Below are 26,150 nucleotides of genomic sequence, written 5' to 3' on the forward strand. Positions count from 1 at the left end.
CTTCTGACCCAAGTTCAACAGGATGTAACTTACCACACTTCTTCCTACTCCGCAAAGATTTCTACAGACTTCTAGGGGCTTACATGCACACCTGAGAAGGCTCTGTGGGTTGCCTGGGCTAAGGAAAGTCCATGTTACCTATTTTGATTTTTTCTTATGGTATTTATATATTAATGTACTTAATAATTTATTAATGTTCCTGAATATAACTAACAAAATTAAAATCCAGCTACTCATAGAAGTCAATATAATTGTGAAGTCTTTTTACTTATACTAAAGGTTGCAAAACAGCAGTACTCATTGCCTAATTTTTATGACTTTCATTTAAATTAGTGGCTCTATACTGTGGTGATTTTTCCTTCCATATGATATTTGGCAATGCCTGGATACATGTTTGGTCACCACAACAAGGAAAGGAGTGTGACCAGCATCTAGTGGGTAGAGGCCAGAGATGCTGTTAAACACCCTACAGTGCACAAGACAACCCTACAACAGAGAATTGCCCAGTCCCAAATGTCAATAGTGCTAAAATTGATCAACTCTTTTGTAATTTTGAAGTGAGTCATTTTTCTCATATTCTTCACTAGTAATTCTCTAACTTCATTTTGTGATGTTTTCCGTAGCTAATAACAACTACCTGTGTGGCTTGCATTTGTGACTCACATTATATTTTTAGTGGATAGAACTTGATTGAGAAATTTCATCCTGCTCTGTTTTTTTGGGTTTTGTTTTGTTTTGTTTTGTTTTGTTTTGTTTTGTTTTTGAGACGGAGTCTGGCTCTGTCGCCCAGGCTGGAGTGCAGTGGTGCAATCTCGGCTCACTGCAAGCTCCACCTCCCAGGTTCACGCCATTCTTCTGCCTCAGCCTCCCTAGTAGCTGGGACTACAGGTGCCTGCCACCATGTTCGGCTATTTTTTTTTTTTTGTATTTTTAGTAGAGACGGGGTTTCACCAAGTTAGGCAGGATGATCTCAATCTCCTGACCTTGTGATCCACCCACCTTGGCCTCCCAAAGTGCTGGGATTACAGGCGTGAGCCACCGCGCCCGGCCAGCTAATAACAACTTTTAATATGACTGATATTTATACTGATTTCTATGAGGAAGTTTACCAATATTATTTTTTTACAAGTATTTGTTCATTTAAAAAAAAATTAGTTATCCTTGGATCTAGGACCATTATTAAATTTGAACTAAGAATCTGCATTTTATATTTTACAAAAGAATCACATGTATTAAAAATCAAATCAAATTATTCTGGACCATGTTTTATGAAAAACAAAATCTGTTGTAGAACTAATGAAAAGATTTTGAAAAGTAATTTGGTTCAAAAACTTTAAGATGTCTAAAAGATTTCTACTCTCAGGAAAACACTAAGTATTTTTCATCCATTTAGGTAAAAATCCTGAATATATTGCATTAATTTAGCTTTTCCTCTGTTTCACTTCCAAATTTTACTCACGTTTCATTCTTTAGGATAAATCTAAATGAAAATATATCAATTATTTATATTTGATAGTTGATTTGAAGGTTTAGAATCACTGCTCCTCTCAAACCATTAGGCAAACCTCTAACTAAACAGATGGGCTTTAAACATGTTTTACAAAATTTATATTTTACCAAATGGGAATAATTAGAGGTAACTGATACTATAACCAATATATGTATCTGGAAAGAAGTTTCTCTTCCCTTTTCACAAAACTGTCATGACAGTGTTCCACATCATACACATAAATGCAAAAAGACAACAATTTACATCTGAATTACTGTCATTTCTTATATGTAAAATTCTCTTTGTTTATGGCACACTTTAATACCAGATGCATCTCAATTTTCACATGAATCACATCTCATTTGTCTTTCCACAACCTTGAAATGTGTCAGTATGCTTATTAATTTCATTGCATATATTTATTCATTATGCTACACTCTACATGTTTTTTAAATGTGCAATATTTTTCCTGGGAAGTTAATGACAAAAATAGATTGCTCTGCATTTTTCTAATATCTATGACAGAAAAGCTAACCTTTTTTTGTTTGCTTGTTAATGTGTCATTAAGGTGCTAGAGCAACATTGTCCAGTAGTAATATAATGTAAGCCACAAATATAATTTAAATTTTCCTACTAGCCGAATTAAAAGAAGTCAAGAAAAAATGAGTGAAACTAACATATCATAACAATATATTTTATTCAACCCACTATATATCCAAAATATTATCATTCTAAAATGTAATCAACATATAAAAAGTTATTGAGGTTTTTACTTTTTTTCATACTAAGTCTTCAAAATCTGGTGTGTATTTTATGCTTCCAACATATCTCATATTACATGCTAAGTATTCATCTGAAGTACCTGATCTGTGTTTAGATCCCATACAATTTTACAGTTAAAAAAGTTGATTTACATACTTAAGTTGCTCCAAACAAACTTGAAAATGTTCCAGTAACTGAGTCAAGTACCAAAGAATCATTTTCCTCAATATTTGCACCCACATTCACAAATAATTGATTTGACTTTCATGCAGAAGCATACTAATTTTAAAACTACATCTCAAATCAATTCACTAATTCTTGTGTTAATTTAGTATTAATCTTGAATTCAAGGTCAAAAAACAATTTTAGATTTATCAATATCAAGAAAGCCTTCAAATTTTTCTTGTACTTTTGCAGCCAATTTACATGCTGTCATTTATAAGTAAAATACTTTGCATATTCATTCACATGTCAAATCATTATTACTCATTTGTATTATGAAAAGTTTGAATTTTAACATATATGCTTGTACCTGTGTAGTTAGGTCATGAATAAGCTTTTTTCCTGTCAATGGTGTCTCCAAATTTCACTCTTACAGATATTATTTTCTAATAACAGTAAACAAATATATTCTATTATTACCATATTTTACAGAGTTTCAGCTAACCCTAGCCTGTGGCAACACTATATTTTATAGGCCTAAGGTTAGAGCTTTTTGTGGACTCCCCTTCCCCAAGTGAAAGCAGATGCACTTTTCTACATGCAACTTCATATTTGATTGCTCCCTGGTGGCAAATTTGCAAACCAGGGAGCCCACATAGTGCCTTCTTCAACTGGGCAAAGTTATGGGAGACATTCACATTAAGTCAATTTGTATTTCTGATTGGTAATCTATTGTTTTGCATTTCTTTTATTATTGAAATGTTTAATCTTGCCTGAAAAATCTCCACTGTTCAAAACGGAGGCTTTATCCAAACAAGTCTTTATCCAAACAAGTCTATTAAGTCACCAATTTGAATCTTTTTATATTTATTTCCAAGGTGGCTGGGAAGTTCTGGGGCTAAAGTAATGCTACTATGCCCCTCACTGAACACAGGCCTCCTGGAAAACAGCATATATTTAAGGCTTGGTAAAAATAAATTATCTGGGAACTCATTATATCCTATATATTCTATACAATTATTCTTCTAGGCTTTGTGAACTTCTGTATAAGAATTAATAAATAAGAAAGCATATGTCCACATAAGAGCTTATACATTAATTTTCATAACAGCATTATTCATAATAATCAAAAAGTAGAAACAACCCAAATGTCCATCAACTGATGAATAGATAGACAAAATGTGGTATATCCACATAGTGGAACATTATTCAGCCATAAACAGGAATCAACCACTGATACATGCTACAACGTGGATGAACCTTGAAAGCATTATGCTACATTAAAGAGGGCAGTCACAAAAGGCCACATAGTGTATGACACCATTTGTATGAAACATCTAGAATAGGCAATTCCATAGAGATAGAACATAGATTAGTGGTTGCTAGGAGCTGGAGGAAGGGGAAAATGGGGAGTGACTGTTAATGAGTATCAGGTTTCCTTTGGGGATGATGAAAATGCTCTGGAATAAAGTAGTGGTGATGTTCAACTTTGTGACTAAATTGAAAACTGCTGGATTGTACACTTTAAATGGGTGAATTTATGGTATGTGGATTATATTTCAATGAATATTATTAATAATTCAATAATATTGATTATATTTCAATGAATATTAAGTATATCTATATATTAAGAATTATTGAACAAACAATTTTTTAAAATATAGTGTTTTCTATAGCCTTTACTAGCAGAGAAGACCCTTGCCCTTAGAACCTCCCATCCTGTCTTTACCAATACACTAGAGGTCTATTTAACTTTGAGTGGAAGGGATTATTTTTTCATCCTGAATGTTCTAATTGGACTAGGAGTCAAAAGATCTGGATTTTCCTCTTCCAAAATCTGGTAGTTATGAGTTGTGTAACTTTGGATCAAGTCTGGCATTCAATTTCCTCATCTGTAAAAATGGCAATGGATTTGATGACATAAGTCAGGCATTTTTTAAAGACATTAATTTCCTTGTATAATTGTGTGGAAGGGACCTGATGATATTAAAAGACTCTTCCATTGCTGTCTCCTAGAGAACAGCCAAGTACTGCTGCAGAAAATCACCCAACAGGCCATGGTCCCCAACGTCAAATGAGCACTCAACACTGCCCAGCAATCCGGCTTTTTTTCTCCAAGTAGCTAATTCTTTCATTCCCATTGTAAGCCATTTAAACTCTTCACCACTCTCAAAAATCACTCCTATACCCTGCACTTCTCCTTCTACTGTTAGAACATGATGTTACTTTTTACTTCACAGAGAAAATAGAAGCCAAGAGATAGCCAGTCTCTTAATATCCCTTAGCTAAATGCATAAACTTGTCTGCATTCCATCTTCCTTCCTTCCTGTTACAGAGAGGAGGGCCTTACTTTTGCTTTAGGCAATTCTCCCAATGTGCTTTGAGGGTCATCCTATCCACCTTCTTAGGAACCTGACACCACTCCTTTTACCTCTACTCTCTTCTAATGGGTCCTTGCCAACAACTGCTAACCTAGTTCCAGCTTCTCTTATTAACAAAATAAAACATTGAAACCCAGAGGATTGCTGGTATTTCCAGTTACTGACTAAAGAATAGCTGCCATTGGGCAAGGGTTGAATCACAGTTTATAATTCATTTTGTTGGCCAGCTTTGCCATTAGGTTATTCTTGATTATTATCTTTTTACAATTTGAAAGTATTTGTATTAATTAAAATTTCATGCATTGTACTTTCTTCATACTTTTATGTTTCATTCTTTCATATTCACACTCAGTGTCATATTTGTGTGATGATTTGATTATTCTTTGTCTTTGCCACTAGATTGTAAGTTCACTGAGAACAGGTTCTGTGTCTGTATCCCCAGAGCACCTAATAAAAACTCAGTAAATATTTGTTAGAAAAAATGAATGAAGGAGGCCAGGCGCAGTGGCTCACGCCTGTAATCCCAGCACTTTGGGAGGCCAAGGTGGGAGAATCACAAGGTTAGGAGTTTGAGACCAGCCTGATCAACATGGTGAAACCCCATCTCTACTAAAAATATAAAAATTAGCTGGGCGTGGTGGCACGAGCCTTTAAACCCAGCTACTTAGGAGGTTAAGGCAGGAGAATTGGTTGAACCCAGGAGGCAGTCTCAATGAGCCAAGATCGTGCCACTGCACTCCAGCCTGGGCAACAGAGTGAGACTCCATCTCAGAAAAAAAGAAAAGAAAACATAAATGAAGGAATAGAATTCTATGAGACAGAACAAGCAAAGGACTAAATATCAGTTTGTTTAAAATTAGGCTGGTTTATAGATGTTAAATATTTTTAAATGCATTGTACATTATGATAACCAACAATGAGCATGAAATTTTTTGATGTTTTTATTCAGGCCATGGAAGCAGGTCTCTCAGAGGTAAAAAGTGAGTTACAGTCACGTGATGATCTCTTGAGAATTATAGAAATGGAACGATTGCAATTACACAGAGAATTATTAAAAATAGGAGAGTGCCAAAATGCTCAAGGAAATAAAACAAGGTATAATCTTTATATTTGACAATCTGAGAGAACTGTTCAAAACATGATGTTTGAATGTTTTTAAGAGTTTTATATTTGAAATGAGAATATAAAGTCTATTTTGTATTAACATGTTAATTAGTGGGTAATATTAAATATTAAAAATAAAATTTATGGTTATTTCATCTTCAAAATTAACATCTTCACTTACCTAGAAAATTATATCATGTCCTGATTTATGGATATTTCTGTCACACTGAGTCAGACCTGGTGGCTCCTAGCACTTTGGAAGGCCGAGGTGGGAGGACAATTTGAGCCCAGGATTTCAAGACAAGCCTTAGGCAACATAGTGAGACCCTGACTCTTCAAAAAAATTTTTTATTACCTGGGCATGGGGGCACACACCTGTAGTCCCATCTACTTGGGAGGCTGAGCTGGGAGGGTCGCTTGAGCCTGGAAGGTCAAGGTTGCAGTGAGCTGTGATCGTGCCACTGTACACCAGCCTGGGCAACAGAGATCCTGTTTCAAAAAAAAAAAAGATATTATACAAAAATAGTATAGAACTGGTATTCAATTATGTATACTCAGAGAAATAAGATTTATTCTATATTTTTTAATGCCTTTGTTTTGATTGCCTATACCTGATGTCAACATTTTCACTTGTACATATTGTATTTATTTTGGCCACCAAACTCGCCATCTTGTCTGTTCCATTGAGGGTTCTTCTTAAAACAGATTTTTTTTTCTCTTTTAAAATCAGACAGATATTGTATATTCCGTAAACACAAAGGAAATCAGACAGATATTGTATATTCCATAAACACAAACAAAATGGGACTGCTGAGGATTGTTAAATGTTTGTGTGTGTGAATAGACAGTTTGACTGCTTTAATAGTTCATTGATGCTCTTATTCTCATAGAACTTGAATCTTTCTCAAAATCAGAAAGCTAATGCCAGATCAATGATAGGATTTTAAAAATTGAATAGCCAAATAGGGATGCTTTATTGAAAGATTGTTATATTGTTTTAAAGGCAATAATTATTTCTTCAAAGTTGTGAGACCTTCAAAGTTGTGAGACCTGCTAGCATTTCTTTGAGGTCTATGCTTAATAACAAATGGCAAGTTAAGATCCCTAAAATGACCTATTTGTGTGTCTCACCAAGGATGGTGACAGAATGCCTATTAGCCAATCTGCATTATCGAATGCTCTGTATACAAGATGTATATTATCATCACTGATTACTAATCAATCTGATATTTATTACATGTAGTGCTGTTCCAGTATGGTGAGTAATGTCTTCACATGAAGAAAATATATTCCTAAAAACATAAGACATTTCACAGAAGAGCACACCAATCAACCCATGTCTAGCTCTGGCTTTGTGAAGAGCATTGTAGGTACTTTTTATGGTGCTCTTAAGACCCATGCTGAATTCCAAACAGTGCCAACAGCCCTTCAATACACTATTTGATCTAAAATTTTGCACTTATTTATATATTTGGCCAGTAAAAACTTTTTTGTTCTGCCTGTTTACCATCCTCTATTTAACTTGGCATTTATTTTGGTCTCCAGACTACAGCTTTCTTATCCTAGAATTCAGTTCTAGAATTCTGAGATTTGATGAAAAGGTATAAGTTTAACTTTTCACAACTTCCATTGTATTTTAGAATTCTTAGCCTTCATCTTTTCCACTAAAAGAGTCTAATTTTTTTAGTTTGTTCTCATATGAATGCTGTTCTATCAGCTTTATTGTTTTGGTTTATTTTATTTAGACTGTTGCTTCTTTGTAGTTGTATCAAAGTGAAATACCCCAGACTACTGATAATAGATGCATAGTAGTTTTATAAAAGTAGCATGGTAATGTTCTTATTCATTTTCAGAAACTTTCTCAATAATGCTAAGCTTTTGTTAGCTTTTTCTATTTTTTTTTTAGTTGTAGAAGCACCCTGGGTTGATATGTTCTGAGAGTTATTAAACTAATTTCATACTCTTGTTCTACATGACAAATAATAGTTCCCTTATACATATACATTAGCATTTTATATTATCATGATTACGGTTTTCTTCTATTCACTTGTCCACATTGGAGTTTGACATTTGTTTCATTCACTCACTGAATTTTGCAAGACCACCTTGAGGATTTTAGCATTCAATTCAGCATTCTACTTCCTGAAATTGCTTAGGAAGAATTAAAAAATATGGAATTTTTTCACTCATTTCAAATTATAGGAAATAATGAAAACTTAAGACTGATCCTGAAATAATATTTTAGGAGAATATTGGATAAAATGGAAAATGCTCACAATATATTACTAAGTAGGAAACAAAAGGACACTGAAAAATAATGTGTATAGTATGTTCTAATTATATGGGAAGTGTATATTTCTTTGCACACATATATGCATAGGGAAAAATATATTTACCGCACATAAAAATGCTAATGATGGTTTTTCCTGAATGTTAACATTACAGCAGTATATTATACTCTGATATACTTTGTTATCCACAGTTAACATATATATTTGATAATCACAAAAAAAGCAATCTAGTCTAGATACATGTAACTCAGGGATATCACTACCAACTTAATACCTTTTATAACAGATCCTCTATTTTCAATCTTTAAATTAGCAATTTCTTTATCATTACTCAGATTTGGGTTTTTTATTTGTGTGGTTGAAGTTTCTGAAGGTGTGAAATCTTCTCAAAAGTTATCTGGAAACCTAAAATTGTACTCACAAGTGGATATGTTCCTCAAAACAACAGACTCCTCCAGAATAGTCAAGCCTGACTTCCAGTAGAAAGCATGCTGCTTCCCCTACCTGGTTATCTTTATTTTTGTGTTTTTGTGATTTTTATTTCACTGGTTTGTCTCATATGAAAGTGAACATTATCTGCTTAGACATCTTCAAACCTCCTGTGGGTATTATACTCTTTATACTAGTTTCTGCTTTTCTCCTCTAATATTAATATGTGGTTGCAATTCCACTTTATAAATGAAGCAGCCAAAGAATAGATGTATTTGAGTACTCTCTGGTTAGACTGTCAGAGTTAATGATGTTTTATCTCTTTTATAGAACAATTGCTCCCCTTAGACTTCTCATGACATAGTTCCTTTCCACAATACATTAGCAAGTTGGGTGTGTTTCCTTTTTTTAAATGGGTTACCAAGCTATTTTATTATAGCAAACAGTCTGTTCTTTTTTCCCAAAATCTTATCTACATATGCAATCCCAGTATTCTGCCAATTTTTAATGTATAATTGAAATTCCTTATTAATTGCTTCCTTTCTTCCATTAAAACCATTTGCACTTAAAGATGTAAATACTTATGGGATCTGAATGTATTAGAACTTGCAATTTCTGTAACTAAAAATGTTTCCAACAAAGTAATGATCTATCTCCGCAGCCTGTAATGGTCTAAATTAACAATGTAATCGTTACAATTTATCAAGTTAAGCTTAATTTTAATCATTATTTTATGTTTAATTTGTAGACTTGAATCATCTTATTTGCCTTCTATTAAAGAACCAGAAAGGAAAATAAAAGAGCTGTTTTCAGTGATGCAAGATCAACCAAATCATGAAAAAGAATTGAACAAGGTATGAAAAATAATGAGCTCCATTCTTCCAGGTAGATGTGAACTCTTTACATACAAAGGGAGTTAAAAAAAAATCTTTCTTCTCACTCCCTTTGTTTTCCTTCTGTATTTTTTTGTAAGGTGATAATCTACCAAGCTGCTAATTCCGACATTTTTCTGTGTGAGACTACAAAAAACACAAACCTTAAGTTATCACTGTGCTACTGGGAGACTGCCCACGACACGTGGAGGGTGGAGGGCTGGAGGCTCCATGATAGGTGGCTTATAGCAAGAAAGTTGAGAGCACAGACTCTGGTGCTCAACCACACACGTAAGCTTGGAGAAGTTTCCTGTGCAAGATACTGAGGAGCCTCATTTCTAAGGTGGAAATAATTGGTACCTACCTCATAAGTTTGTGATGAGGATTAAATGAGTTAGCTGCTACTTAAATAGCAGTTAACATGTGCCAGGAACTGTTCTAAGGACTTAAGAAATCCTACTTCATTTATTCCTCACAAACATCTAATGAAATAGGTCCTAATATTACCCTCCTTTTACATTTGAGGAAACTAAGGCACCAAGAAAAAGTAACTTTCTTCAACATTACACAGCTATTAAGTGGCAGAGGCCATGTTTCAATCTAGGCAATCTGGCTCCAGTATCCATACTCTTACCCTAAGGTAAAATCTATGAGATAATGCACTTAAAGTGCTTAAAATAGGATCTAGCTCAGAGGAAGTATCCAGTAAATATTGGCTCAGTAGTTATTTATTGCACCCACGTTTTTTCACTGAGCACCTAACATGTGCCAGGAACTCTGCTGGAGCTAGAAATACAAGGATGAGTAAGTCCTGGGCACTGTCCTTAAAGAGCTTGTGGTTCTTTACTCTCCTACAAAGAGTATGATTCTCTCCTCCCTCTAGTACAATCCAGTAATGGCCTTCTTTCTGTGAATTTATCATAGCTATTCTCCACCTCTCTGGTCTTTAGGTTTGAGGATCAGGCAGAATATTTAATGCTATAAAATCTAAACAATTAAAAGTTAAATAAACCTGGGTGTGGCTTTGAATTATCAATTAGTGCACTGCATAGTGCTTGACACACAGTAAATTAAATACTTAGAGAATGAGTTAATATTAAGGCTAAATTTTCCCATAAATATATAGGGTCATAAATTCAGTTGTTTGTACAAATTTAACAAACATTTGTTGAGTATCTAGGAGAACTATAGCTATTCTGCTAATTTCTATAGGAAACACAATAATATGAAAGACAGGTACTGTCTGCCAAAGAGTTGACTGTCAGAGAACTAACAGAGGTTAAGTGGAGAAAAGGTGTTATGAATCAGTGATCATTTTTCATATATTTTGAACACTTTAATGCCATATAATCTCACAAAATTTATTTTGCTGACTTAAAAATATAACTTTGAAAAACTCTTTTTTACTGGTGTCCCCAGTGAATGATAAAAGATTGGTTAAAGCCACCTAAAGTATAGTTACATGATTCTTAACCTCATAGATTTAGATAAAGTAATAAAACTTTGAGTAATATAAAGAATCTACTGATTTTGCACAGTTTTGACATGGTGGGAGAGAGTATGAGGCACAGAATTCTTTATAGACCCTTGGAGGCCACTAAATACCAGAATGCTGTGCAAAAAAAAGGTAACAAATGAATTTTATATAAATAGCTTCCAAGTGGCCGGGCATGGTGGCTCACACCTGTAATCCCAGCACTTTGGGAGGCTGAGGCGGGCAGATCACCAGGTCAGGAGATCGAGACCAGCCTGACCAACATGGTGAAAACCCGTCTCTACTAAAAATACAAAAATTAGCTGGGCGCGGTGGCAGGCGCCTGTAATCCCAGCTACTCAGGAGGCTGAGGCAGGAGAATTGCTTGAACTCGGGAGGCGGAGGTTGCAGTGAGCCGAGATTGCGCCACGGCACTCCAGCCTGGGCGACAGAGCAAGACTCTGTCTCAGGAAAAAAAAAAAAAAAAGCTTCCAAGTGTTTCTGAAGAGCATTTTAATTCTTTTGTAATAAAACTAACAAGAGCTATATATTATGAATCTTGCAAGTATTTTATTTCTTTTCCTTTTTTCCAGTCTAGAACTGTTTTAGCCATTTATTTTGTGATAACATTCACATTTTCAATAAACCAAAAGTCATTTGGAGTTCAGGTAAATTAGTTTCTTCTTTCATTAAGAAAGAAGTTTTGCAGTATAGTATGTTGTGTTAACATCTAAATATTGTGAAAATAATAAAAATAGTTTACTCCTTTTTCACAGTAGTATATTCATTTTTTTACATTTTAAAAGTTCCATTTTGGCCAGGTACCGTGGCTCACGCCTGTAATCCCAGCACTTTGGGAGGCCGAGGTGGGCGGATCACGAGGTCAGGAGTTTGAGACCATCCTGGCCAATATGGTGAAACCCTGTCTCTACTAAAAATACAAAAATTAGTCAGGCATGGTGGTGCTCACCTGTAGTCCCAGCTACTCGGGAGGCTGAGGCAGGAGAATCACTTGAACCCGGGAGGTGGAGGTTGCAGTGAACCAAGATTGTGCCACTGCACTCCAGCCTGGGTGACAAAGCAAGACTCCATCTCAAAAAAAAAAAAAAAAAAAAAGTTCCATTTTAAGTGGAACAGGTTAAACTATGCCAAAGGGATGCGATCAGCAAAATCCATACTGGGACAAACTATAGACTGACCGTGTTATTTCATCAAATAAATTGGAAGGTAAAAACTTGGAGACAGAAGAGATTTAAAGGAGATTTGTAATATTGTCCTCCGGGTTAGGATACTTGTGCTCGTGTCTCTTAGTCTCCGCCTTGTTCTCGTTCCTTGACTCTTTTTTAAAAAAATCTGTTAAATGATGAGATTCGATCATGTGATTTCTAAGGTCATATCCAACTCTGAAACTCTGAATATGTTGGTAATACGAATAGAATCAGATGAAGGAAGGGTTGGTGGCATAAAGCCTGATGGTGATCACATTTGCCTCTGGACATGTGTACTTTCCATGTTAGGTCACCCCACTCTAAGTGCCATCCCCTAAAACACAGCTTTTTCTGATCTCACTCTAGGTGTCATCCCCTAAAACCTAGATTTTTCCAATCTCTCTGTAGGTGTCAACCCCTAAAACTCAGGTTTTTCCAAATGTGAACCACCTTCCACACCTTCCAGGACCCTTCCCACAGAGGTTGCAGAGCACAATAGTTCACAGGTCCTGGAATTAGACTGCCTTTCACAAGAAATGTGATGTGAAAAGTTATGCACCTTAATTTTCTAATCTGCTAAATACAGTAGTCTGCAAAATAGAGAGACATTGTGGGGATTAAATGAGATGATGCATGTAAACTACTTAGAACACACAAAAAGAGAGGCTTTAAAAAGATATATGAGCCAGTCACAATGAATGGATCATGTTTAGATCCTAATTCAATTAAACTTAAACAACATTTATTATATTTTTGAGACAAGCTTAAATTTGAATACTGCCTAGATACTTGATGATATTAAGGAATTCTTAATTTTTACAGACATTGTAATAACATTCTGGCTACATTTAAAAAAAAGAGAGAGAGAGCCTTGTTCTTTTAAAGATATATACTGAAATGTTTAAAGGTGAAATGAAAAAAAAAATCCATTTTAAAAAAGTGCCCTGGAGAAAATTCATGTTTCTTTTGTGGCTAGCCTCTATTTAACTCTCCAGCCTTATTTCTCAGAGCAGCTAACTCCTAGCTACCCCAAACTCCTTTTAGTTCACTGAGTGTGCCATGCTTTCACTCACTGAGCTCTTTGCCTGGGATCCCTCCTCCTTCTCCTCCCTCCTCTTCCTCCTCCTCCTCCCTCCTCTTCCTCCTCCTCCTCCTCCTTCTACTTCTTTCTCCTCCTCCTCTTCCTCCTCCTCCGAGCCCTCCTCCTCCTCCTTCTACTTCTTTCTCCTCCTCCTCCTCCTCCTTCTTCTCTTCCTCCTTCTTTTTTTTTTTTTTTTTTTTTTTTTTTGAGACAGGATCCTGCTGTGTCATTCAGGCTGGAATACAGTGGTGCAATCAGGGCCTACTGCAGCCTAGACCTCCTAGGCTTAAGGGATCCTTCCACCCCAGTGCCCCTTCCACCCGAGTAACTGAGACTGAATGCACATGCCACCACACCCGGCTAATGTTTTTACTTTTCATAGAGCATCTATATGTTCTATTTTTTTCTATGCCTTTTTATTTTTTTTATTTTTATTTTTTGAGACAGGGTTTTGAGACAGGGTCTTGCTCTGTCACCCAGGCTGGAGTGCAGTGGCATGATCTCAGCCCACTATACTGCAACCTCTGCCCCCTGGGTTCCAGGCATCCTTCCCACCTCAGCTTCCCACACACGCCACCACGCCCGGCTAGAGCATCTCTATTTGGCATTCATTCATCCTTCAGTTTTGGATCTGATGACCCTTCCTCTGGGAATCCTATCCTGACATCCCTAGGCTGGGTTAAACACCCCGCCACTACATACTGCTGACACTAATTGCTACACTGTGCTGTAATTGTCTATTTTTCTGTTTCCCCAATGGACTATGATTTGTTTTTAGACGGATGATTATGTACTTTAAGTCTCAAGAATTAGAAACAGTAAGTGGTTTCTAGAAAGATGCTAAGAGGCTGGACAAAGACAGCAGTTGTAGGAATGGAGACAGAGGCAAGACTTAAAAGAGGTTGAAATAGAATGGACAGAATTCATTGCCTGACCTGGTTTGGGAGGACAAGGGTGGAGAGGAGTCAGAGACAATCCAGAGGTTTCTAACATGGAAGCTTAGCCAAGATTCATAAAATAAGAGGCTTAAGTAAGGGAAGCGATGAGTTTTCATGAAGACATTGTTTGAAGTTTACTGTAATGTGATTCTGAGAAACAAATGTTTAGTTACAAACAGTACAGCCTATTTTAGTTTTAAAAAAGCACTGAATTTAAAGCCAAGAGTCCTAGATTCCAGTCCTAGCTTTGCCGATTATTAGCTTTATGACTTTGAGCAAATCATGTAACCATTTTAAAGCCAATTTTTTTCTCCATGAAAATGCTTGATAATACTTTCTTTACCTTCCTCTCAAAGTGGTTATCAAAGTAGTATCAGTCATAGGTGATGATTTGCATACAACAGAAAATAGAAGTGAGAAATGAAATGTTGGAATTGGAAGGAAAAAAGGTAATGAGTCATTATTATTATATGTATCTGTTTTTAATTTAGCATTGATCAGAAAAGGAGGGTGAAGTGGACCCTGACAAAGTTTCAGAATAGAAGGACTGAACATGGCCAGTAAAATTTTAAGCTACTCTATAAATAAAAGGATTCAATAATATTTCCAGTCTCTATCTGCTGCAGATAAGAAACCAACTCCAACAGGTGGAAGAGTACCATAACTCTGAGCAGGAAAGAATGAGGAATGAAATCTCTGACCTAACAGAAGAGCTTCATCAGAAGGAGATCACTATAGCAACTGTCACAAAGAAAGCTGCCCTTCTGGAAAAACAGTTAAAAATGGAATTAGAAATAAAAGAAAAAATGTTAGCAAAACAAAAGGTATGCAAGCAGGCAGAATAGCACTTGTCTAGGGCATATTCTTGCTCAGTGCCAATAGTAGCCTTCATTATTGACTAATGAAAACATTACATTTCTTGGTATTATTTCTGAGACTAGCTTCACAGAAATGCTTTGTGGTGTTACATAAAACCTTTCAGAGATAACACAAAGTGTCACCAACAAAAAGGACTAGGGAAATGACAGTGCAAGACAATTTCATTAAATCTCATCTTTCCATTTTCTTGTAACCTATATTCTGATCACCTCCCACAGTACACTTTAATCAAATATTTCTTCCTGAGTATGTTTTTCTGTATTTCTCTTCCATTAACATTTTTATCTTTTAAAAAAAAGTCTCTATTCCAGCTCTTCTCCAACACTTCCTACCCCTCCCCCACACTTCATGTATTTCTTTCAGGCTTTTTACAAATGGATGTTGAAACATGAAAATTAGTTCATATTTACTGAACATGCAGTCAATGCACAGCATGGTGCGTGAGGAAAAACAGCAATTGTAACATTCTTCTGTTAAAATACTACAAGTAACTTCTACATCCTTCCTTTCCTTCCTGCCTATTTATTTTTTAAATTCCCTCCATCCCTTACTCATGATCAAATGGATGGCCTACTATTGAGAGCACAGGGTTTATCTGCTTTTTTACCCCAAATCTAAAGGTTTTGAGAGCATCATTTAATAATTTTCTAGGCATATGAGGGTCACTTCACAAATAACATGACTAAAATTGTGAATTATGAAAACAGAAAAGATTTAGCCTTTGCCCAGTTGTAAGCCTTAAACCGTGATTTATTGTTGCAGTACACAGGAAAACAGCACAGATGGGATAATCACTTTGGTTGTACCTGTATAGGCAGGGATATTTATTTTACAGGTGTTAACAGTGATCTGGCTAGTTGGATTATGAATAATTTTTATTTTCACCTTTATATTTTTGTACATTTTCTAGGTTTTGTCAATGAGCATAAATTGGTAATTTACAAAATTAAATCTTTTTAAGGCACGTGTTTTATACAGAAATGAGTCCTAGAGAAGTAAAAGGACAGATACCACATCCAAGTCCTGTCAAGTAGAATAAATCAGGGAAAGATAAAATAAATTGAGAGACAAAATGAAGTAGTCACTAAAAAAGATGGAATTTTGGCAGAAATATCAGAACAAAATTAAACATGAAAGTTATGTATTGCCTACTGTAAAAATTAATCAGGTATTGAATAAATTTAATGGACAGTTACTCAAACATGCTTTTAACATGTGCTTTTTCTGGTGACAATTTGCATACAATAGAAAATAGAAACCAGAAATGGAATTTTGGGATTGGAGGACAAAACTAAATGAATCATTATTGAAAGTATATGCTTGTAGTTTAGCATTGATCAGAAAAAGACGTAAAGTGGTGCCTGCCAAAGATAGAACTAAATAAGAATACCTGAATGTTATTGATCGTACCGAAGAAGTGTTTCCCTTCATTACACTTAGAAAATATTTGTATTCACAAGACAAAATTTTAATAGAATTGTGAGTTTTTATTATGAATTTTACATTTGCCTTTTGTCTGCTAATTTCAGGTCTCAGATATGAAATATAAAGCTGTCAGAACTGAAAACACACATCTAAAAGGAATGATGGGAGATTTAGACCCCGGACGATACATGGTAATATGCTGACATCATTCAATAAATTGAACAAAGAGATTACTGAATTGGTCACGATTAACCTAGACATCATTTATTGAGCACTTGCTGTGTGTTAGACATGAAGGAGTTGGGTGGTAAATTATCTTGTGCTTCAGTTGAGGTTACTTTTATCCTCAGGCTAGAACATTGGAATGTCTGGTTTTCTCCCTTGTTCTTTGGTTGGATTGGGCTCAATTCTGATCATTTCCCTCAAATATGCCAAGCATGCTATTTCCTTGCTTTTCTTCTTGCTGTTGCCTTTGAAATCCTATATCCTATGTGGCCTGATTCAAGTGCCAATCTTCCCCTCAACGAAGCCACCCCTGAAACCCCAGTCAGAATGAATGCCACATTTAGTTCGTATTTTGTTCTGACTTGTTTTGTTGCTTGTCACTTTCCCAGTGGATGGCAAGCAGAGAACCATGTCTTATTGGTGTTTGTTTCACCAGTACCTCACATCTCAGTCATAAAGTAAGTGTTCAATGAGTGTTGGTTGATTTAAAAGAGGGAGAAATAAATGAATTATTCAGGATAAGGACTACTGGTTTTAACCAATGGCTCTATAGGTTTACACAAAGGAACTTAAACAGGCTCTGTGCATCCCCTTTCAATTGTTTAATGTAACAATAGAAAATTGATCTTTATATGAGAATTTTTATTTATTGAATGAATGAAATATCATTGTTAACTTGTTTATCATTTATTTGCTCTGAGAAAATTCTAAAATAATTTTCTACCATATGAGGAATGGAAAGGATAAGAGATGAATATGGTAATTACTTAATTAGGCCTCAGTTTCCTTAGCTATAAAATGAGGGAGTTGAATTAGACATTCTCCATTGGCCCTCCTTAAGCTATGATACTATATTTCTGTGATATTATATACTTGTTCTCATAATGGTCCATATTCTAGCATCAAAAGAGTGCAAACATTCTGGAAGCATTCTGTCTTCTTCTTTGGGCATGGTTAATGGATCCTGTGATTGGAGTACAGATGGATAAAAAGTAAGGCATAAGTGATTTTCCTATTTGTTACATTAAAAAAACTGTGTGTCATCTATGACATTTTTATTTCTAAATGCTGAACACACAAAAAGTTAAATCAGATCCTGCCTCCGTGAGTGCTTTTTTCACTCACAAAATGGTATTTGTATTTTTTTTACATTTCAATTTGAATGTTTTTAAGTGTATATTCTGGGTCGTCACAGCCCCCACTGAGCCTGCCTAATTCTGGCTCCTTTAGGTGTTTGACTTTGTTCACCTTTTTGTGTTTTTAAGAAATAGCAGACACAGAGATGTATAAAGAAGCTAATGATCCACAACCCTATCCCAATCCAAAGCTATCCAGTGCTAACGAATTAGTGTTTGTTGTAGCATTCTGTAACTTTTTGCTTGCATATGCACACAGAAGGAGGAGATGGGTTGAATGTTCTTTTACAGAAATAAATGTATAATATATACATTATTCCAAAACTGCCTTTTGACAGTCCATGAACACCTCTACAAATCAGTAGATGAACATCCTTTTATTTTTCCTAGTTTCTTAGAAAAAATATATGAGCATATAAGATATACATAATTTTTTATAAATTTAATCATAACTTACATAAGGGCAATTTTAGTGCAGTCACTTTGTTGTTGCTGCTTGCTTTACTCCTCCCTCTTTCCTCCACTCATCTACCCGCATTATACCCCCTCCTCTAGATGATACATGTTAACTACTTGCTATGTATTATTTTAAACTTTTTCAGATATATATACATATAGTCATATAGTACCTATTTGGGGATTTTATCATCTTTTTAAAGTTGAATCATAACACGTACTTCTCTGTGTCTTGTTTTTGTTCACTCAACAGTATCCCTTGGAATCTTTCCAAGGTAACTAATTTAAGCCTATTTTATTTTTATAATAGCTTGATGATATTCCATGGTGTGTATCAAAATTTATTAAACTATTTTTATAGTTATTTCAAGGATAATTTATTCCACTCTGTTTCCAGAGTTTTGCCTGAATGAACAATACTGTAAGAAAAATCCTTATACTTACACCTTGGAATAGCTTCCTAGGAGTAAAATTGCTAATTCAAAGGATATGTGTGTTTTAATTTTAATAGCTATTGTTAAATCATATGTCTACCATCTTTGTATGAGTACCTTTTAAAATTTCATTCTTGTAGGCATAGGTGTTATAGGTCTTTTTAATTTTTGTCATTCTGATGGTTATAAAGTAATTTCTCAATAGCTCTTTAATTTGCATTTCCCTGAGTACCAGGTGAACATATTTTTGTATATTTATTGACAATGTGTACCAATATCAATTAGATATATCCTTTGCCCATTTTTCTTTTGGCTTATTTGTCTTTTTCATGTCAAAATTTTTTTTTTTTTTGAGATGGAGTCTCAGTCACCCAGGCTGGAGTGCAGCGGCGTGATCTTGGCTCACTGCAGCCTCCACCTCCCGGGTTCAAGCAATTCTCCTGCCTCAGCCTCCCAAGCAGCTGGGATTACAGGCACATGCCACCATGTCCAGCTAATTTTTATATATTTTTAGTAGAGATGGGGTTTAGCCATGTTGGCCAGGTTGGTCTTGAACTCCTGACCTCAAGTGATCCACCAGCCTTGGCCTCCCAAAGTGCTGGGATTACAGGTGTGAGCCACCCCGTCCACCCTCATGTCAATTTTTAACAATGCTTTTCCAAATCTGTTGTTTGTAACTTTGTTTATGACTTTTTTTGGCCATGCAAAATGCTTTAAACTTCTACTGATCTCTTTGTTTATAGCTTCTGAGTTTCCTTCCTTGACTAACAGGGTCTTCTTGATATATATATATATATATATATATATATACACATATACATATATATATATTTCTTCTAAATATATATAGCTTCAGTTTTTTTTCAAAGATTATTATATCTTTCATCCAAGTCTTTAATCCATTTATTTTGCGTGGGATATAAAATGGAAACCAAATTTAAATTTTTATGTAAACATTAAGCTCAGTTTATTTAGTTTCTCCTAGTAATTTCCTGTTGGATCCTATTTGGAATTGAAGTAAGTTTATAGATTAACTTTGATTTGGCATTTTCATTATAGTAAATTTTTCCATCCAAGAATGGCTTTCCATTTCTTCATATTTTATGTTTTTCAAAAAGATCTTACCATTTTCTTTGTACAGGTTATGTCCTTTTCTTTTAAAATGTATTCCTAGGTGTTTTTTAAGGATGAGTGCTGTTAAAATAAAAAAAAATAAAATAAATAACAAAATTTATTCCCAAGTGTTTTGCAATTTTTAGTACTGTTATGAATAAAATATTTTCCTTTTTTCAATATCTTGGAACTTATTGTTAATATAGAAAAAATACAAATTATCTTATTAATTTAAGTAGGCTTTTTACTAGAGGTTTCTTAGGCTTTTCTGAGATACAAAATCATATCAACAAAAATAGTCTTATCTCTTTTCCATGGCTCATAGTAGGTTTTTTTTCTTTTTGATCATATACCATTTGCTAAAAACTCCAAGAAAATGTTAAATAATTATAGTGCTTGCTGGAAAGTTTTCTAGTTTTTTATTTTAAATGATGTGGTTTTAGAGTTTTCCTGTTTCATGTATTTGTTCTTAATTTATGGTCTTAGTTATATCTTTTTCTATTTTACTTAGAGTTGTTATTAAGAATTGCTGCTGGTTTTATCAAATGCGTTTTTAGGAAATATGATGTTATGTGGGTTTTGTTTTTTAATTTATTGATGTGTAATAGACTATGGTTAACAGATTCCCCAATATTGATCCACCTTTGAGTTTTTGGAATAAACCTTTTTAGTCATAGTCTCAGTTTGATAGGGCTGCTGTAACAAAGTACCAAAAGCTGGCTGGCTTGAAACAACAGAAATTTATTGTCTTACAGTTCTAGAGGCTTGAAGTCCAAATTCAAGGTGTCAGCAGGGCTATGCTCTCTCTGAAACCTGTAGAAGAGAATGTTTCATTGCCTCTTCCTGAATTCTGGTGGTTTGCCAACAATTGTTGGCATTCCTTGACTTGTAGATACATCAGCCCAATCCTCTGTCTTCATATGGATTTCTCCCTGTACCACTGTCTTCTTCCTGTGCTTCTTCCCATCATCCTCTCTCCTTATGTGTCTGTTTCTGTGCCCACATTTTCCCATTTTATAGGATGCTAGTCCTACTGGATTGGGGCCCACCCTAGTGACCTCATTTTTACGCCATAAAGACCCTATTTTCAAATAAGGTCACATTCTGAGGTACCGAGGGTTAGGATTTCAACATGTCTTTTTGGGAGTGGCACAGCTAAACTTATAATAGCCATATTTTAGGAATTTTGATATACTATTGGATTCTATATGATAATATTTTATTTAGAAATGAAGATCTGCAGACTTCCAGTTTCAAAATGGTGGCATGAAAGCAAGCTGGCTTCATTCCCCCCACAGAATACCAAAAACAAATATGCAGATAAAGGCTATATATGACAGACTTACAGCTAACATCATACTAAATGGGGAAGAATTGAAAGCCTTTCCTCCAAGATCTGGAATAAAATAAGGATGCCCATTTCACCACTTTTATTCGACATAATACTTGAAGTCCTGGCCAGAGCAATTAGGCGAGAGAAAGACACAAAAGGGCATCTAAATTGGAAAGGAAGAAGTCAAATGAGCCCTGTTCACAGACGATATGATCTTATGCTTAGAAAACCCTAAAGACTCCACCAAAAAACTGTTAGAACTGATAAACAAATTCAGTAAAGTTTCAGGATATAAAAACATACCAAAACAAGTAGCATTTTTATATGTCAATAGTGAATAATCTGAAAAAGAAATCAAGAAAGCAATCTCATTTACAATAACTACAGAGAATATGAAATACCTAAGAATCAATTTAACCAAAGAAGTGAAAGATATATACAAGGAAAACTATATATCTCTGATGAAAGAAATTGAAGAGGATAAAAAAATGGAAAGATATTCCATTCTCATGTATTGGAAGAGTTAATATTATTAAAATGACAATACTACTCACAGCGATTTACAGATTCAGTGTGATCCCTATCAAAATGCCAATGACATTCTTCAAAGAAATAGAAAAACAACTATTCTAAAATTTATATGCAAACACAGAAGACCCTGAATAGCCAAAGAAATCCTAAGTAGAAAGAACAAAGATGGAGACAGTATACTACCTGACTTCAAAATATACTACAAAGCTATAGTAACCAAATCAACATGAGACTGGCATAAAAACAGACACATAGACCAATGGAACAGAATAGAGAACCCAGATATAAACCAATGCATTTACAGCCAATTAATCTTCGATAACCACAATGAGATACCACTTCACACCCACTAGAATGACTAAAATTAGATATATTGAAAATAATGTATTTTCAAGAATATACAATAGGGAAAGGACAGCCTCTTCAATAAATGGTGCTGGGAAAACTGGTAATTACGTGTAGAAGAATAAAACTAGACTCCTATCTCTCACCAAACAAAAATCAAATAAAAATTGATTGAAGACTGAAATCTAAGACAGGAAACTATGAAACTACTAAAAGAAGACATTAGGGAAATACTCCATGACTTTAGTCTGAGCAAAGATTTTTTTGTGTAAGATCTCAAAAATACAGGCAATCAAAGGAAAAATAGGTAAGTGGGATCATATCAAGCTGAAAAGCTTCTGCACAGCAAAGAAAAGAATCAACAAAGTGAAAAGATGACCCACAGAATGCAAGAAAATATTTGCAAACTATCCATATGACAAGGAATTAATAACCAAAATATATAAGGAGCTCAAAAAACTCAATAGTAAAAAAAAATAATTTGATTTAATAATGGCCAAAAGATCTGAATAGACATTTCTCAAAAGAAGACATACAGATGGCCAACAGGTATATGAAAAAAAAATTCAGTATCACTAATCATCAGAGAAACGCAAATCAAAACCGCAATCAGATATCATCACATTCCAGTTAAAATGACTTTTATTTAAAAAGACAGGTAATAATGGATGCTGGCAAGGATTTGGACAAAGGGGAACCCTCATACACTGTTGGTGGGAATGTAAATTAGTATAGCACCTATGGAGAACAGTATAAAGTTTCCTCAAAAAACTAAAACTAAAACTATGATATGGTCCAGCAATTCCACTACTGGGTATATATCCAAAAGAAAGGAATCAATATATAAAAGAGATACCTGCACTCCTGTGTTTATTGCAGCATTATTTTCAATAGTCAAAATGTAGAATCAACTTAAGTGCTTATCAGTGGACGAATGGATTAAGAAATGTGGTATATATACACAATGGAATATTATTCAGCCAGAAAAAATAAAAAATAAAATCCTGTCAGTTGTAGCAAATGGATGAAACTGCTAGAGGTCATTATGTTAAGTGAAATAAGCGAAGCACAGAAAGACAAATATTGCATGTTCTCATTCATATGTGGGAGCTGAAAATGTGGATCTTATGAAGATAGAAAGTAAATTGGTGGTTACCAGAGGCTAAGAAGGATAGGGAGGAAGGGAGAATGAAGAGAAGTTGGTTAACGGGTACAAGTATAGTGTTTGGAAATATTACCTATTGTTCAACACTAGGTAACATATATGTATGATCTATTATACATTTCAAAATAGCCAAAAGAGAATAATTTTGTTTCTAGCATAAAGAAAAGACAAATATTTAAGGTGATGATACCTCAAGTACACTGATTTGATCTCTACAAATTATTTAAATGTACTAATTTATCCTATGTACTCTGAAAATACATCTATTGTGGATCAATAAAAGAAGAATTTAAAATCTGTGTGTATAAATGAGACTTGTATATGGTTCTTTTTCTACTTGTTTTAAGGTTATATTTATAATATAAATTGAGAACTGTATGAGTTGTTTAGAATAGTTTAAGTAATATTGGAAGTATCAGTTCTTTAAAGGTTAGCAAGAATTTAGCTGTGAAACTGGACCTGGTAAATCTTCAATTATTTTTCCACTCTCTTTTAGAGTACTTGGTATATCCAAGTTTCACAACTACTACTTAGAAGTACTTTGTAGGTTATTTCGGTAATTTGTATTTTTCTAGGAAATCAGTTTCAACTTGTTTTATTATTACTAAAGGTAGTAATGTCCTACAGTTCTTTTTATCTCTTCTATATTCTGTTTATAATTCCTTTCTTATTCCTAAGCTTGTATAGTTTAGCATGCTCTCTATTTTTTGTCTTAACTCTGACTCACAAGTGATTTATTTTATTCGCATTTAAAAATATTGGCTTTTGGATTTATTATTCTTTTCATACATTTTTCTTAATTTTATTATTTTTAGTTTCATCACTTAATTTTCTCTTTCTGCTGTTTTATTTGGTTATCCTTTCTCAATGAAGAAAATTTATTGAAATGAAGAAAACTTTATCATATCTATTATATATTAAAATTTCATAATTAGGAAAAAATCCATAATTAGTTAATTCTTTCTGAAATAATTGGAATGCATAAATATAAAATTAAATAATTGGTGCTGAAATTTTACGTCAGGCAACAGAAACAAGATATTTGCATATTATTTTTGTCTTCTAAAATATGTGCTGTTTGGAAAATATTAAAATAATAACTTTTTCCTTTCTACAAGGAAATTACTGATCTTCAGGTTGGTTATTTCTAACCAATTATAGCTTTGAGAATCTTTCTGCTTGACTACCTATGAAGCTGCCTGCTCATTTCCACTTAGAGAATGAAAGTTTACCACAGGCAGCCACCCAGTTCTAGGAATGCATGGGGTTATGCAGCTCCCATTTGGGGAATGTACTGATGGGACTAACTACCTGGTATCTAAGGTTTCCTGGGTGTCAGTGAGGGACGTAGAATAGTGGAGAAAAGTGAAGGGTTTTCTCTTATTCTGCTCTTGGGTAGCTAACAAATAATCAAGCTTATCGTCGTAGGTTTTTTAATGCCATATTTACTTAGTCCTTCAATTGTATTATTAATTTTTCTTTTATTTAAGAAAGTTGTAATAAAATCAGATTTAATTAGAACTCAGAATCTGTGGTAATTTTTAAGAGGACTAATTTGCTTTTCGCCATCCGTAAAGTTTTCTAAATAAAATAGTAACATAAAAAATTAGTACCCTTACAATGATTAAAACATCCATTTACATACTGAAAATTAACATACCAACTACAAAACATCATTAAAGCCAGTCTTTCTGTCAAAATGCTTTTTTAGCATAATTGTTACTGTTAAATATGCGTAAGTAAGAAGAAAAACCATACATGCAAAATATTATTTAGACACTTCAGTAATTAAGCCAGCCTCATCCTAATCTGTTGAAGTAAATGAGCACCAGGAGGTTTTGCCATTTCAAGAATAAAGAAATGGATTAAAACTATCAAACTCTAAAATTTTGAAAGAAAACAAAAGTTGAGTAAATGCGTAAAAAGAATCCATTAGAAACACAAGAGGTGGGGGTGGATATATTCCTGAAATCATTAGAAATGCATTTAAGAAAAATATTAAATTAAATGAGAGGGACCCAAAAAAGGGTTTTGTAAAGGAAAATGTACTCTTAAATGTAAAACATGCAAATACATTACCTGTGTAATTCTTTTAGTTCATGCTCACAACACTTATTTAATTATGGTACATTTAGGAAATTGCAGGGTTTTAAAAATCATTATTATCATTCTTAATTACTTTAAACCAACATTGGATAAAAAATAATCACAGATTAAATCTAATTTTATAGGAAAAGCTTAAACAAAATTTTAACTAAGCAGCCGACCATCAAGAATTCTGTACTTTGACTGGTAGATATCTTATTAAGAGTCAAATTTTGCGTCTTATTCTCAACCCTTTTCAACCAGGTCTGCCCATATGGTTATTTTTCCTTATGGAGGGAAAAAATTTATAAGACCCTGCCTCCTTTATTTTTATCACAAATCTACTCTAATTTTAGAATAAGCACTCCTTTATCTTCTAAAGCAAGAGACTACAGATTGCTCTTTTATCTGCATTTATGCCTCTCAAAAAGAATAAATGTTGAGAAATCCTAAAGGCAGAGCTTAATAAGCAGAGAAATACCTTCAATGGCCTTCCTTTTTCAAAGAGCACCTTGGTCAGTAGCTTTAGAAGCATATAACCTTCCCTGTATTGATTTGTGGAAAAGTTTGCCCTCCTGAAGCATTTTCTTCCATTCAAAAATGAGACTTTGCTACATATTTACTAAACCTCCATAATAGGTAGTAAGCGGAAAATGTAGTAAGCAGATTTGGCCTTTGAAGCAAAAAATGAAATATGTAAACATTTTAATACCTAATATGTATGTATTTCTGCACTTATTTATTACTATTGATACTAATATGATAGTATGTAAATAATTTTCAATGTGCAATTAGTCAAAAATTTTACAAAACTTAGGATGATTTTATGGGA

General features: G+C 34.2%; 3 protein-coding genes across 21 annotated transcripts in view; 1 reads left to right on the forward strand and 2 right to left on the reverse strand.

The window, feature by feature from the left end:
- The window catches only part of SLC36A4 (solute carrier family 36 member 4), a 275,950-nt gene extending 256,010 nt beyond the window's left edge, over positions 1–19,940 (reverse strand). The window contains exons 1-2 of one of the 3 annotated variants that reach the window (XM_063784409.1): positions 19,872–19,940; positions 6,254–6,387 (exon numbers count right to left, since the gene is read on the reverse strand). The gene's annotated coding sequence lies outside the window, so the exon portion shown is untranslated. Of the gene's footprint in view, positions 1–6,253; positions 6,388–19,871 lie in introns of those variants that run through there. The other 2 variants (XM_063784410.1, XM_063784408.1) reach the window with 2 other exon arrangements.
- Positions 1–26,150, forward strand: part of DEUP1 (deuterosome assembly protein 1) — a 102,415-nt gene that overhangs the window by 49,346 nt on the left and 26,919 nt on the right. For 13 of the 17 annotated variants that reach the window (XR_010147107.1, XR_010147108.1, XR_010147106.1 and 10 more), the window contains 4 exon segments: positions 5,744–5,889; positions 9,367–9,472; positions 14,818–15,015; positions 16,600–16,686. Coding sequence is in view for 9 of the 17 variants with exons in the window: in XM_016919899.4 (XP_016775388.1) it covers positions 5,744–5,889; positions 9,367–9,472; positions 14,818–15,015; positions 16,600–16,686 (537 nt within the window). In the remaining 8 variants the exon portion in view is untranslated. 17 annotated transcript variants of the gene reach the window in all.
- Positions 6,274–26,150, reverse strand: part of SMCO4 (single-pass membrane protein with coiled-coil domains 4) — a 151,921-nt gene continuing 132,044 nt past the window's right edge. The window contains exon 3 of the transcript XR_010147641.1: positions 6,274–6,387. The gene's annotated coding sequence lies outside the window, so the exon portion shown is untranslated. The remainder of the gene's footprint in view (positions 6,388–26,150) is intronic.

This window comes from Pan troglodytes, chromosome 9 (assembly GCF_028858775.2).
Source record: "Pan troglodytes isolate AG18354 chromosome 9, NHGRI_mPanTro3-v2.0_pri, whole genome shotgun sequence".
NCBI lineage: Eukaryota > Metazoa > Chordata > Mammalia > Primates > Hominidae > Pan > Pan troglodytes.